General features: G+C 43.0%; 1 protein-coding gene across 4 annotated transcripts in view; it reads left to right on the forward strand.

Moving 5' to 3' along the window:
- Positions 1 to 16,360, forward strand: part of LOC124037570 (ATP-binding cassette sub-family C member 8-like) — a 149,257-nt gene that overhangs the window by 59,725 nt on the left and 73,172 nt on the right. For all 4 annotated transcript variants that reach the window (XM_046352396.1, XM_046352395.1, XM_046352398.1 and 1 more), the window contains 4 exons: positions 5,406 to 5,540; positions 10,402 to 10,564; positions 12,613 to 12,653; positions 14,135 to 14,280. In XM_046352396.1, the coding sequence (XP_046208352.1) occupies positions 5,406 to 5,540; positions 10,402 to 10,564; positions 12,613 to 12,653; positions 14,135 to 14,280 (485 nt within the window). The remainder of the gene's footprint in view (positions 1 to 5,405; positions 5,541 to 10,401; positions 10,565 to 12,612; positions 12,654 to 14,134; positions 14,281 to 16,360) is intronic.

The following is a 16,360-nucleotide window of genomic DNA, read 5'->3' on the forward strand; positions in this document are numbered from 1 at the left end:
ACATCCCAAGCGGGCGGAACAGATATGACAGCTTGTTACACAAAGGAAAAGGGTCTGGGTTGAGTGAAAGAGCGGGAGACTGAGGAACAAAGGGAGAAGCTGTGCTATCATAAATACAGTATCTTATGCATTCTAAATTACCGCTCATTTGGAGATGGAAAATGCAATAAATATTTACTCTGAGCTGCGCTTCAGTAGGTTGGTGGTAGATGGAAGGCCGGGTTGCCAAACCGAGTCCTTTGTCATTTGAAGAATGTCTCTGGTTGACAATTGGATACGTTGTAGTAACGTCATTGGGTGATAGACGGGATACTCTGTCTGTTCCTTCCTAACCCTCGTTGCATCTGCTGTTGCTAACCCAACGGCTAGGAGGTATCACTTCTGTAGTGAATAAGAGTTCAAAGTTCATACCATTCGCAACCAAAGCTCACGCTGATGTTGGCTTCGTTCTGTAGTTATTATCTGAACTATTCTGACATAGGACCGTCGTCCCCACATCTTCGGAACAGGAAGTTCTGTTGTCATCAAGGCTTTATATAGGAAGGGAGAAGAGGGTGTGTTTGAAAGGTTTTATAGCCCATGTCCCTTCACAGAGGTGGGCCACTGAGTGAGCAGCCCTTACTTATGAAAACCCACATCTCACATTTTAGAAGCTAAAATCACATTTCATCCCATTACAAATAATTTAATTTTCAAACATTTAAATTGAACAACAATTCCATGTGAATCCGATAACTCTGATGTGTAGACTTTCCACTGTAGAGTTTGTCATCTTATCATTGATGAGAATGTCTCAGATGACAACCGAACTGACATCATATTCATTAAGTACCACTGCATATGTTAAATTGTTCGGATTACCAGAATATAGTTCATTTCCCACCACCTACTGATGTTCCCAGAATCTCTATGTTAAACAAGTTGTTTTTAAACGTAACCTCAGTAGGTTAGAGAGAGGAAAAAAGGGGGAAGAGGAATTTATGACTGTCATAAACCTATTCCCCAGGCCAACATCATGACACTAGTATGAAATGTCACATCCATCTCCATCACTTAGTGCTGTACCCCTCCCCCTCCCTGTGAATCCTGGGGATGTGTGTATCAAGCTGTCACCATGAGGATGCCAGGACATACAGGACAGGAGCCAAGGCCAGGTGGAGGAACACAACACATTAATCATCCATCAAGATATCCTTATATCACAATTAAATCATAATTTATTAGCATTACCATACAGATGCCAAGACAGGACAGGAGCCAAAGCCAGGTGAATGAACTCAACATGACTAATCCATCATGTTCAATGCAGTTTCTGTGGTGAAGAATGCAATTAATACAGGCATACAGGCTGGAAAGGTCTCATGATTCACCATGTTTTTGTGAAGGACGAAGCATTGGTTTAAAAAACCTCACACTCTCTCCTAAATGTTTGTGCAGGGACACAGTGTGTGTGTGTGGATGTGCAGGGTCTGTCTTGTGATTACAGTGCATTCTGAAAGTATTCAGACCCCTTGACTTTTTCCACAATTTGTTACATTACAGCCTTATTCTAAAATGAATTAAATCATTTTTCTTCCTCATCAATCTACACATAATACCCCATAATGACAAAACAAAAACAGATTAAGACATTTGTGCAAATTTATTTAAAAAAAATACAACTTAAACTTCAAATTTACATAAGTATTCAGACCCTTTACTCAGTACTTTGTTGAAGCACCTTTGGCAGCGATTACGCCTTGAGTCTTTTTGGGTATGACGCTACAAACTTGGCAGATGAAGTAAAATAAATATAAAATAAAACATTTAAATAAAGAAGAAAACAACAATAAAATAACAGTAGCAGGGCTACATACAGGGATTACTAGAACAGTCAATGTGCGGGGGCACCGGTTAGTCCAGGTAATTGAGGTAATATGTACATGCATAGTCACTTCAGAGATAAAGCATGGATAATAAACTGAGAGTAGCAACAGTGTAAGAATGGGGGTGGGGGAACAATGCAAATAGTCCGGGTAGCCATTTGATTAGCTGTTCAGGAGTCTTATGGCTTGGGGGTAGAAGCTGTTAAGAAGCCCTTTGGACCGAGATTTGGCGCTCTGGTACAGCTGGCTGTGCGGTAGTAGAGAGAACAGTCTATGACTAGGGTGGCTTGAGACTTTGGCAATTTTAGAGCCTTCCTCTGACACTGCCTGGTATAGAGGTCCTGGATTGCAGGAAGCTTGGCCCCAGTGATGTACGGAGGCCAAGCAGTTGCCATACCAGGCGGTGATGCAACCGGTCAGGATGCTCTCGATGGTGCAGCTGTAGAACTGGCATGGATCTGAGGACCCATGCCAAATATCTCCTGATGGGGTATAGGTATTGTCGTGCCCTCTTCACGACTGTCTTGGTGTGTTTGATTGGGTTCAAGTCCGGGCTCTGGCTGGACCACTCAAGGACATTCAGAGACTTGTCCCGAAGCCACTCCTGTGTTGTCTTTGCTGTGTGCTTAGGGTTGTTGTCCTGTTGGAAGGTGAACCTTCGACCCAGTCTGAGGTCCTGAGTGCTCCGGAGCAGGTTTTCATCAAGAATCTCTCTGTACTTTGCTCCGTTCATCTTTCCATCGATTCCGACTAGTCTCCCAGTCCCTGCCTCTGAAAAACATCTTCACAGAATGATGCTGCCACCATCATGCCACCGTATGCAAGGACCTGACGCCGGAGATGAGAAGCAGGTATAGGGAGTCAAACTTTTATTCAGGAACAGACATATAACACGACAGGAACAGCGCCAGCACACGGGTAAATAAGGACATATGACAAACAATCCCGAAGCAGGGTACAGAGCTAGGAAACAGACAGATATAGGGAAGGAAATTACACAAGAAATTGAGTCCATGTGAGTCGAATGAGCGCTGATGCGCGTGACGGGGAAAAGCAGGTGTGCGTACTGAGATTGGCTTGAGTGCATAATGTTGGGGAGTCTGGCGCCCTCGAGGGCCAGAGGAAGTAAGAGCGGTAGCAGACGTGACACCATAGGGATGGTGCCAGGTCTTGTCCAGACGTGACGCTTGTCATTCAGGGCAAAGAGTTCAATCTTGATTTCATCAGACCAAAGAATCTTGTTTTTCATGGTCTGAGAGTCTTTTAGGTGCCTTGTGTGTAGATTGGTATTGTGTGTAGATTGATGAGGATTTTTATTTATTTAATCCATTTTAGAAAAAGGCTGTAACATAACAAAATGTGGAAAAAGTCAAGGGGTCTGAATACTTTCCAAATGCACTGTAATTCTGTCTTTAAATCCACATCCAGATAATTCCATACCAGTTTCCTCCTCATTTATTCACATCTCCTACCTCTCTGTTATTATTCAACACAGTAATCTCATCTCCTACCTCTCTGTTATTATTCAACACAGTAATCTCATCTCCTACCTCTCTGTCATTATTCAACACTGTAATCTCATCTCCTACCTCTCTGTCATTATTCAACACTGTAGTCTCATCTCCTACCTCTCTGTCATTATTCAACACAGTAGTCTCATCTCCTACCTCTCTGTCATTATTCAACACAGTAATCTCATCTCCTACCACTCTGTCATTATTCAACACATTAATCTCATCTCCTACAGGGTGATGGTCATTTAATTCCGTTACCTTTGCCTTCTTGGGTACAGGAACAATGGTGGCCATCTTAAAGCAGGTGGGGACAGCAGACTGTGATAGGGAGATATTGAATATGTCCATAAACACTCCAGCCAGACGGTCTGCACATACTCTGAGGACGCGGCTAGGGATGTCAACTGGGCTGGCAGCCTTGCGAGGGTTAACACGTTTAAATGTCTTACTCACATCAGCCACAGAGAAGGAGACCCCACAGTCATTGGTAGCGGGCCATGTCGGTGGCACTGTATTATCCTCAAAGCGGGCAAAGAAAGTGTTTAGTTTGTCTGAAGCAAGACGTCGGTGTCCATGACGTGGCTTATTTTCTTTTTGTAGTTCGTGATTGTCTGTAGACCCTGCTACTACGTCTTGTGTCTGAGCCGTTGAATTGCGGCTCCACTTTGTCTCTATACTGACATTTCGCTTGTTTGATTGCCTTGCGGAGGGAATAACTATACTGCTTGTATTCAGCCATAATCCCAGTCACCTTTCCATGGTTAAATGTGGTGGTTTGCGCTTTCAGTTTTGCACGAATGCTGCCGTCTATCCACGGTTTATGGTTAGGGTAGGTTTTAGTAGTCACAGTGGGCATAATATCTCCTATGCACTTCCTTATAAACTCACTGACCAAATCAGTGTAAACGTCTATATTATAATCTGAGGCTACCCGGAACATGTCCCAGTCCGCGTGATAAAAACAATCTTGAAGCGTGGATTCCGATTGGTCAGACCAGCGTTGAATAGTTCTTAACACGGCTACATCCTGTTTGAGTTTCTGCCTATAGGAAGGGAGGAGCAAAATGTAGTCGTGGAGGGCGGGGGAGGGCCTTGTATTCATCGTGGAAGTTAGTAATCTCATCTCCTACCTCTCTGTCATTATTCAACACAGTAATCTCATCTCCTACCACTCTCTGTCATTATTCAACACAGTAATCTCATCTCCTACCTCTCTGTCATTATTCAACACAGTAATCTCATCTCCTACCACTCTGTCATTATTCAACACAGTAATCTCATCTCCTACCACTCTGTCATTATTCAACACAGTAGTCTCATCTCCTACCACTCTGTCATTATTCAACACAGTAATCTCATCTCCTACCACTCTGTCATTATTCAACACAGTAATCTCATCTCCTACCTCTCTGTCATTATTCAACACAGTAGTCTCATCTCCTACCTCTCTGTCATTATTCAACACAGTAGTCTCATCTCCTACCTCTCTGTCATTATTCAACACAGTAATCTCATCTCCTACCACTCTGTCATTATTCAACACAGTAGTCTCATCTCCTACCACTCTGTCATTATTCAACACAGTAGTCTCATCTCCTACCACTCTGTCATTATTCAACACAGTAATCTCATCTCCTACCTCTCTGTTATTATTCAACACAGTAATCTCATCTCCTACCTCTCTGTCATTATTCAACACAGTAATCTCCTATCTCATTATTCAACACAGTACCATCTCTACCACTGTCATTATTCAACACAGTAATCTCATCTCCTACCACTCTGTCATTATTCAACACAGTAATCTCATCTCCTACCACTCTCAGGTTAATTGCATATTGAGTGAGTGAGTGAGTGAGTGAGTGAGTGAGTGAGTGAGTGAGTGAGTGAGTGAGTGAGTGAGTGAGCGAGCGAGCGAGCGAGACGTGTTCCATTCTCAATCAGGCATACAATCAAATATTTTCCCTGATCTCAACATTTCCAAGGTTTAAAAACCTGGAACTAGTTTGTGTATTGTATTGTCCAGATCATTGTGGGGGTGATTCTACTCTACTACCTCCTGGGGATCAGTGCCTTGATCGGGGCCACAGTCATCGCTGTCCTGGCCCCTGTCCAGTACTTTGTGGCCACCAAGCTGTCCCAAGCACAGAAGAGCACTCTGGTAAGTAATATGCCATTTAGCAGACTTTTTTTTATCCAAAGTGATTTATAGCTAGGCATGCATACATATTACTTAAAGGTGGTCCCAGGAATCAAACCCACTGTCTTGGAGTTGGAAGGACCACGCACTACCAACTGTGCTACAGTAGCACCCGTCATTAAGCAATTAGCTTTTTGATAAACAGCGTTCTGTGTGGACTGTAACATAGCACTGTTCCGAGGAGACCAACCATCTAACAACCTGTGTGTAGACTGTTCCAGATCTTCCTTGTGGAAGAGATTAGAATAGATGTCATACCGCTGAATTATGTAATGTGATCCTTTGACAGCATGCACACACACATCTTCAGCTAAAACTCATGGATAACCTTTGGTTTCTTACTGATCATTATTTAAAGCCGATTGTTATGAACAATTATTATTTTTCAACCATAATCATTCATCACAAAATATGTCTTTGAGCTTTGTTTGCTTCTCTCTCCAATGTCCCACTGCTCATTCCCATAATGCCACGCTGTCAAATGGTAACACTTTGCTTGACACTCTGTGTTGTAACACGTTATGAAACGTTCATAACCATGTCATAATATGTAATAACAGCAGACATAACTTGTCATATGTCACAACAGCTGATATAACTTGTCATATGTCACAACAGCTGATATAACTTGTCATATGTCACAACAGCTGATATAACTTGTCATATGTCACAACAGCTGATATAACTTGTCATATGTCACAACAGCTGATATAACTTGTCATATGTCACAACAGCTGATATAACTTGTCATATGTCACAACAGCTGATATAACTTGTCATATGTCACAACAGCTGATATAACTTGTCATATGTCACAACAGCTGATATAACTTGTCATATGTCACAACAGCAGACATAACTTGTCATATGTCACAACAGCTGATATAACTTGTCATATGTCACAACAGCTGATATAACTTGTCATATGTCACAACAGCTGATATAACTTGTCATATGTCACAACAGCAGACATAACTTGTCATATGTCACAACAGCTGATATAACTTGTCATATGTCACAACAGCTGATATAACTTGTCATATGTCACAACAGCTGATATAACTTGTCATATGTCACAACAGCTGATATAACTTGTCATATGTCACAACAGCAGACATAACTTGTCATATGTCACAACAGCTGATATAACTTGTCATATGTCACAACAGCTGATATAACTTGTCATATGTCACAACAGCTGATATAACTTGTCATATGTCACAACAGCTGATATAACTTGTCATATGTCACAACAGCTGATATAACTTGTCATATGTCACAACAGCTGATATAACTTGTCATATGTCACAACAGCTGATATAACTTGTCATATGTCACAACAGCTGATATAACTTGTCATATGTCACAACAGCTGATATAACTTGTCATATGTCACAACAGCTGATATAACTTGTCATATGTCACAACAGCTGATATAACTTGTCATATGTCACAACAGCTGATATAACTTGTCATATGTCACAACAGCTGATATAACTTGTCATATGTCACAACAGCTGATATAACTTGTCATATGTCACAACAGCTGATATAACTTATAACTTGTCATATGTCACAACAGCTGATATAACTTGTCATATGTCACAACAGCTGATATAACTTGTCATATGTCACAACAGCTGATATAACTTGTCATATGTCACAACAGCTGATATAACTTGTCATAATATGGTCCTAACACTGTCATGATGACCCAGATATTCACACCTGTTGTGACATATATTGCATTATTTTATGGCTGGTTATGACACCTACAAAAGAGTGTCAAAACCTACTCGAACCCTGGTCATCCTCCCTAACTTGAACCCTGAGTGAACCCTGGTCATCCTCCCCAACTCGAACCCCTTTATTCAAATGTGTTTGAAAGTTTGTTTCTTAAATATTTGTTGTTGTAATGAATTCTTTACAGTCATGTTTCTTTCATCATATAAATATCTTGTAGAAAATACACTTTATGACACTGTCAAGAAGCATTATGATCATCATAATCATATAAGCCAGATAGGCATATCACGTACGTCATGCCCCTGTGTCAGCCATCAGTCACAAAGAGGGTGTCTTATCCTGCTCCTGCATTCATCCTCCCCAACTTGAACCCTGAGTGGTCATCCTCCCCAACTTGAACCCTGAATGGTCATCCTCCCCAACTTGACCCCTGAGTGGTCATCCTCCCCAACTCGAACCCTGAGTGGTCATCCTCCCCAACTTGAACCCTGAGTGGTCATCCTCCCCAACTCGAACCCTGAGTGGTCATCCTCCCCAACTTGAACCCTGAGTGGTCATCCTCCCCAACTTGAACCCTAAGTGGTCATCCTCCCCAACTCGAACCCTGAGTGGTCATCCTGCTCAAATGTAACCCTGAGTGGTCATCCTCCTCAAATGTAACCCTGAGTGGTCATCCTCCCCAACTTGAACCCTGAGTGGTCATCCTCCTCAAATGTAACCCTGAGTGGTCATCCTCCCCAACTTGAACCCTGAGTGGTCATCCTCCCCAACTTGAACCCTGAGTGGTCATCCTCCCCAACTTGAACCCTGAGTGGTCATCCTCCTCAAATGTAACCCTGAGTGGTCATGCTCCCCAACTTGAACCCTGAGTGGTCATCCTCCCCAACTTGAACCCTGAGTGGTCATCCTCCTCAAATGTAACCCTGAGTGGTCATCCTCCTCAAATGTAACCCTGAGTGGTCATCCTCCTCAAATGTAACCCTGAGTGGTCATCCTCCCCAACTTGAACCCTGAGTGGTCATCCTCCTCAAATGTAACCCTGAGTGGTCATCCTCCCCAACTTGAACCCTGAGTGGTCATCCTCCCCAACCCTGATGGTCATCCTCTGAGTGGTCATCCTCCTCAAATGTAACCCTGAGTGGTCATCCTCCCCAACTTCAACCCTGAGTGGTCATCCTCCTCAAATGTAACCCTGAGTGGTCATCCTCCTCAAATGTAACCCTGAGTGGTCATCCTCCTCAAATGTAACCCTGAGTGGTCATCCTCCCCAACTTGAACCCTGAGTGGTCATCCTCCTCAAATGTAACCCTGAGTGGTCATCCTCCCCAACTGTGAACCCTGAGTGGTCATCCTCCCAAACTTGAACCCTGAGTGGTCATCCTCCCCAACTTGAACCCTGAGTGGTCATCCTCCTCAAATGTAACCCTGAGTGGTCATGCTCCCAACTTGAACCCTGAGTGGTCATCCTCCCCAAATGAACCCTGAGTGGTCATCCTCCCCAACTTGAACCCTGAGTGGTCATCCCCTCCCCCCAACTTGAACCCTGAGTGGTCATCCTCCCCAACTGAACCCTGAGTGGTCATCCTCCCCAAATGTAACCCTGAGTGGTCATCCTCCCCAACATGGTCATCCTCCTCAAATGAACCCTGAGTGGTCATCCTCCCCAACCCCTGAGTGGTCATCCTCCCCAACTTGAACCCTGAGTGGTCATCCTCCCCAACTTGAACCCTGAGTGGTCATCCTCCCCAACTTGAACCCTGAGTGGTCATCCTCCCCAACTTGAACCCTGAGTGGTCATCCTCCCCAACTTGAACCCTGAGTGGTCATCCTCCCCCCTGAATCTCCCCAACTGAACCCTGAGTGGTCATCCTCCCCAACTTGAACCCCTGAGTGGTCATCCTCCCCAACTTGAACCCTGAGTGGTCATCCTCCCCAACTTGAACCCTGAGTGGTCATCCTCCCCAACTTGAACCCTGAGTGGTCATCCTCCCCAACTTGAACCCTGAGTGGTCATCCTCCTCAACTTGAACCCTGAGTGGTCATCCTCCCCAACTTGAACCCTGAGTGGTCATCCTCCCAACTTGAACCCTGAGTGGTCATCCTCCCCAACTTGAACCCTGAGTGGTCATCCTCCCCAACTTGAACCCTGAGTGGACATCCAAAAAGGAATAGGGAAAAACTAAAACCTGAATCTTCCTCAAATGTCAGAAAAAACGAATACAAAACTAAACCAAAAAGTTATCCTCATTCAATTACAAATCATTCAGAACCATACATAGGTCCTGGAGTACTGGAACTGCCTCCCCCATTAGTCTGGAGTACTCCATGTATGTATTATCCTATAGGAGTATATTATGGTATAGGAGTAGTTCATGATTGTGCGCACTATGGTATAGGAGTAGTTCATGTTTGTGTGTATTCTTTTGAAGGAGTACTCCAGTCATTCAGATGTGTGTGTGTGTACCACCCTATAGGAGAACTCCAGTCTTTCAGATGTGTGTATCACCCTATAGGAGAACTACAGTCATTCAGATGTGTGTATCACCCTATAGGAGAACTCCAGTCTTTCAGATGTGTGTGTGTATCACCCTATAGGAGAACTCCAGTCATTCAGATGTGTGTATCACCCTATAGGAGAACTACAGTCATTCAGATGTGTGTATCACCCTATAGGAGAACTCCAGTCTTTCAGATGAGTGTGTGTATCACCCTATAGGAGAACTCCAGTCATTCAGATGTGTGTATCACTCTATAGGAGAACTCCAGTCATTCAGATGTGTGTCTGTGTGTGTGTATCACCCTATAGGAGAACTCCAGTCATTCAGATGTGTGTCTGTGTATCACCCTATAGGAGAACTCCAGTCATTCAGATGTGTGTGTGTGTATCACCCTATATGAGAACTCCAGTCATTCAGATGTGTGTGTGTGTATCACCCTATAGGAGAACTCCAGTCATTCAGATGTGTGTGTGTGTATCACCCTATAGGAGAACTCCAGTCATTCAGATGTGTGTGTGTGTATCACCCTATAGGAGAACTCCAGTCATTCAGATGTGTGTGTGTGTATCATCCTATAGGAGTACTCCAGTGAGCGGTTGAAGAAGACCAATGAGTTGCTGCGGGGAATCAAGCTGCTGAAGCTGTACGCCTGGGAACACATCTTCTGTCATAGTGTTGAGGAGACCAGGGGCAAGGAGCTCACCAGTCTGCAGACCTTTGCCCTATATACTTCCATATCTAGTAGGTTACCTTACCTCAAATACACAGAGCTCTACACCATCCATATCTAGTAGGTTACCCTACCTCAAATACACAGAGCTCTACACCATCCATATCTAGTAGGTTACCCTACCTCAAATAAACAGAGCTCTACACCATCCATATCTAGTAGGTTACCCTACCTCAAATACACAGAGCTCTACACCATCCATATCTAGTAGGTTACCCTACCTCAAATACACAGAGCTCTACACCATCCATATCTAGTAGGTTACATTACCTACCTCTACAGATCCATATCTAGTAAGTTACATTACCTACCTCTACATGGTTTATAAAATGTTACCCCTCTCAACTCTGTGTCAGTCCTGCTAGAGTTTATAAAATGTTACCCCTCTCAACTCTGTGTCAGTCCTGCTAGAGTTTATAAAATGTTACCCCTCTCAACTCTGTGTCAGTCCTGCTAGAGTTTATAAAATGTATGAACTGTAGTAGTAGTTTCATGTAATGAACTCTTTAATTCTTAGCCTTCTAAGTCATCTTGTCAGTTCCTCCAGGATTTTGCAATTCTGCAATCAGATTTGTTTTTGCAGTATTTTTTATTTATTTTACCTTTATTTAACTAGGCAAGTCAGTTAAGAACAAATTCATATTTTCAATGACGGCCTAGAACAGAGGGTTAACTGCCTTTTTCAGGGGCAGAACGACAGATTTGTACCTTGTCAGCTCAGGGATTCGATTTTGCAACCTTTCAGTTACTAGTCCAACGCTCTAACCTCTAGGCTACCTGCTGCCCCAATTATTATTCAGTGGTTTGCAAATTTAACCAATCACCACATAAAATAGTCGTATCACAGCAATATTAATGCATTACACTGTCTGACCACCGCAGTACAAAAGGAGGGCTCACAACTTTAACCAATCACCACATAAAACAGTCATATCACAGCAATATTAATGCATTACACTGTCTGACCACCGCAGTACAAAAGGAGGACTCACAACTTTAACTCCAACTTTAACCAATCACCACATAAATTGCATGTCATATCACAGCAATATTAATGCATTACACTGTCTGACCACCATCGCAGTGAGATCCTGGAAAAGACACAGAGGGCTCACAACTTTAACCAATCACCACATAAAACAGTCATATCACAGCAATATTAATGACATTACACTGAGATCCTGGAGAAAGACCAGAGAGGAAGACCGCAGATCCAAAAGACAGCGAGGAAGACTCACAACTTTAACCTCCACCCTTTTACTGCATGAAATGGTTCAATGTGTGTGTGCCTCTTCCATTGCTGATGCTCTAGTTTAGTCCTAGACAACAACCGCTGTAAGCCATTCAGTTGAGCTGAGTCCCAGGAGAAAAACACATCGAGGAAGACACGAGCTGAGATCCTGGAGAAAGACAGCGAGGAAGACACGAGCTGAGATCCTGGAGAAAGACAGCTTGGAAGACACGAGCTGAGATCCTGAGAAAGACACAGAGAGGAAGACACGAGCTGAGATCCTGGAGAAAGACACAGCGAGGAAGACACGAGCTGAGATCCTGGAGAAAGACAGCGAGGAAGACACGAGCTGAGATCCTGGAGAAAGACACAGAGAGGAAGACACGAGCTGAGATCCTGGAGAAAGACAGCGAGGAAGACACGAGCTGAGATCCTGGAGAAAGACACAGAGAGGAAGACACGAGCTGAGATCCTGGAGAAAGACACAGAGAGGAAGACACGAGCTGAGATCCTGAGAAAGACACAGAGAGGAAGACACGAGCTGAGATCCTGGAGAAAGACACAGAGAGGAAGACACGAGCTGAGATCCTGGAGAAAGACACAGAGAGGAAGACACGAGCTGAGATCCTGGAGAAAGACAGCGAGGAAGACACGAGCTGAGATCCTGGAGAAAGACACAGAGAGGAAGACACGAGCTGAGATCCTGGAGAAAGACACTGTCTGTAGAGAGAGAGCCTGTGAGAGGGATGACTGGAACAAACTGTATGTACAGTATCTGAACCATACTGTCACGTATCTAATGTTGCCTATGTCTCTCCTCGTTCTCAGTATTCATGAACGCAGCCATCCCTATCGCAGCTGTCCTGACCGTGAGTATTCATTCCAGTCATAAATGCCTATTCATATCTCATAGATGCCCTTCATAATACTGTCTACACCCTAGCCCAAATATCTGTCCTCCCTCACATTGTAATATACTACTGTCTACAGCCAAGCCCAAATATCTGTCCTCCCTCACATTGTAATATACTACTGTCTACAGCCAAGCCCAAATATCTGTCCTCCCTCACATTATAATATACTACTGTCTACAGCCAAGCCCAAATATCTGTCCTCCCTCACATTGTAATATACTACTGTCTACAGCCAAGCCCAAATATCTGTCCTCCCTCACATTATAATATACTACTGTCTACAGCCAAGCCCAAATATCTGTCCTCCCTCACATTGTAATATACTACTGTCTACAGGCTAGCCCAAATATCTGTCCTCCCTCACATTGTAATATACTACTGTCTACAGCCTAGCCCAAATATCTGTCCTCCCTCACATTGTAATATACTACTGTCTACAGCCTAGCCCAAATATCTGTCCTCCCTCACTTTATTCACCATAGAACAGCATGTTTTCACCTCAATTCCCCCTCTAAAAATATTTCTCAGTGGATGGGCAATCCCTTTTCCCCAGTAAAGGGCACAGACCAGACCAGACTAGAATGGTATCGCTCATAATCCAATCAGTCTGGCATGTTGCCACTATAAAGGATGGCCAGTGACATTTCCCAGGGACACTGTAGAGGTTTGTGACATGGCAGGCCACTGTAAATCACAGTTATATTTATGGTAGCTGGAGCCGTTAAGGCAGTTGTTGGTGTGGTGACAAATCCAGTATGGCAGACAGATAGGCAGGCAGACAGATAGGCAGGCAGGCAGACAGATAGGCAGGCAGGCAGACAGATAGGCAGGCAGGCAGGCAGGCAGGCAGGCAGGCAGGCAGGCAGGCAGGCAGGCAGGCAGGCAGGCAGGCAGGCAGGCAGGCAGGCAGGCAGGCAGGCAGGCAGGCAAACAGACAGGCATAGAGAACACAAGGAGAGGTCCTTGAATGAGTGAAATGTATTTTGGAAAGAGACAGTGATTGGTTTATCCCTCACCCTTTGGAACACAAATGAAATAGAGATGTAGGCATAGAGAGAGAGGACAAACTGATGTCCTTCTGGATGAGCGCTGTGGGTTTTGGAGACAGCGATTTGCTTATCATTGTTAAGCCCTAAAATTCTCAAGTTAATCACAAACTAAATGAACGGTAAACACATTTGCAGAAATCAGTTTTACGTGCTTTGAGGGATATTTATTATTTCAGGACCAAATCCTGTACTGTAAGATGCGAGCACAGCTCCGACCACAGCACACATCTACCATTGACATCAATGCATGTTTATGTAAAAGTTTGAGTTGCAAACTTGAATTTGATTCCAGATTCAGAATCTCACCCACAATATATTGTATATGCATGCTGGTTATTGGAGTGATTATGAATCTTTTTTCTCTCTCCTCTTGTAATCTCCCTCTAGACATTTGTGGTCCATGTGCACATCTCTGAGGAGGCTGACCTGTCCCCTGCTGTAGCCTTTGCCTCCTTGTCCCTGTTCCACATCCTGGTCACTCCTCTCTTCCTGCTCTCCAGTGTGGTACGGTCCACGGTCAAGGCCCTGGTCAGGTGAGCTGGGTATCATGGACACCAGATGTGGGGTAACTATAGCTTTAACTATGCTTTGTTTAAAGAAACTATTTTTCCAGAGGAACAAATAGTTACTTTCGAGGTGACTAGAACTATTTTAATACAGATCTGAAAAAATGACTACTTTTTAAAACTATTTGAATACAGATCCCAAAAATTACTACTTTTTTAAATTTATTTTTTATTTCACCTTTATTTAACCAGGTAGGCTAGTTGAGAACAAGTTCTCATTTACAACTGCGACCTGGCCAAGATAAAGCAAAGCAAAGCAGTGCGACACAAACAACAGAGTTACACATGGAATAAACAAGCGTACAATAAATAACACAATAGTAAAAAAAGAAAGTCTATATACAGTGTGTGCAAAAGGCATGAGGAGGTAGGCAATAAGTAGGCCATAGTAGCGAAGTAGTTACAATTTAGCAGATTAACACTGGAATGATAAATGAGCAGATGATGTGCAAGTAGAGATACTGGTGTGCAAAAGAGCAGAAAAGTAAATAAAAACAATATGGGATGAGGTAGGTAGATTGGGTGGGCTATTTACAGATGGACTATGTACAGTTGCAGCGATCGGTTAGCTGCTCAGATAGCTGATGTTTAAAGTTAGTGAGGGAAATATAATATACAGATCCCAAAAGATGACTCCTTTTTTACAGTAAACTTCCAGAAGATGTCTTAAGGTATTAGAAATACATCAAAACACAATAATATTGAAGTAAAGACCCTTGCCAACTGACATAAAAATAATTTAAATACAGATCCCAGAAAATGACTACTTTTTAAAGATATTTAAATACAGATCCCCAAAAATTACTACTTTTTTAAACTGTTGGCTAACATTAGCTAGCTAGCTAACAGCATACTTTAACTTGAAATGAAATTAAAACAACTTTGATAAAATAAGAAACGTGTAATATCTGAAAATGTAGCTAGCTAGACTATCTTACCCATATACATAATGTATGGATGCTTCTCTCTGTCACGGATGCCATGGTTGCCCTTAGTTTGAAGATCTAATCCGGAGACGGGTGTTTTCTCCATCTCCTTAGCTATCATAGTCTAATTCCACTGATTTCAAAACTCTGTCCTCCAGAAAGTGGAAAGCAACACTTATGCAGTTCCACTATGCAATATATATTTTTTAAAGATGCATTTGTCACATATACTCCCTCACCAGCCTCTAGGTCATCAGGCTGCTGATTATCCCGCACACCTGTCACCATTTATTAATCAAAATATTCACTCCCTGTACTTGCTTCCCAAATCTCAGTGCACTCATTACAGCGTTAGACAGGATTTCCTAAAAAATACCAACCAGCTAAAATAGACAGAAACGTGCTATATGGCAGACCAATCCGAACTCATCTCTTGGCATGTCCAGCCCACTCATTATCTCAGCCAATCATGGCTAGCGGGAAGGTTGCTGCCTTTTTCTGTGGCTTAACCAACTAGGCTCATAATTGTATTCATATTTACAGATTGCATACATGTTTGTTATTAAGGCACATTAAAAAAATGCATTTTGATTTAAAAAAAGTTTATGTTCAAATGTCTCTCTTGAAAGTAGTGACCCGCGACGTACGCATAGTGTCCTCAAACTAGTCACATTTTAGCAAATTCAGGACATGAAAAAAGTCCTGACTTTTCACATTTTTTCTTGTTGTCAGGACATTGAGGTCCTGATAAGGACACACACACACATACACAGAGAGATGAATTGAGTAGCTGTGTTCAATTAAGTTGAGATAAGGTGAATTTACATAAAATCTACCAGAATAATGTTTTTAACTGGGTTGAAACTTAACTAGATTTTTTTCCGACAGTGCCTCAATCGTCAGTAAAACACCAGTCCGTTTCCCTCAGTAACATTGACTTCTACACTGGTGATTAGTTTAACTGCTGTAATTTATTGTCTTGTCAGCTACCCTTCACCATGTTTATTTTCCTCACAGACCATTACCCATCCCGTCATACAGTTCTAAAGACTGCTTGGAGCATCTTACATTACCCTCTGCACTGAGTATAGGAAGAGTGGGCGTGTTTGGCCATACCAATC

Source organism: Oncorhynchus gorbuscha, linkage group LG06 (assembly GCF_021184085.1).
Source record: "Oncorhynchus gorbuscha isolate QuinsamMale2020 ecotype Even-year linkage group LG06, OgorEven_v1.0, whole genome shotgun sequence".
Taxonomy (NCBI): Eukaryota; Metazoa; Chordata; class Actinopteri; order Salmoniformes; family Salmonidae; genus Oncorhynchus; species Oncorhynchus gorbuscha.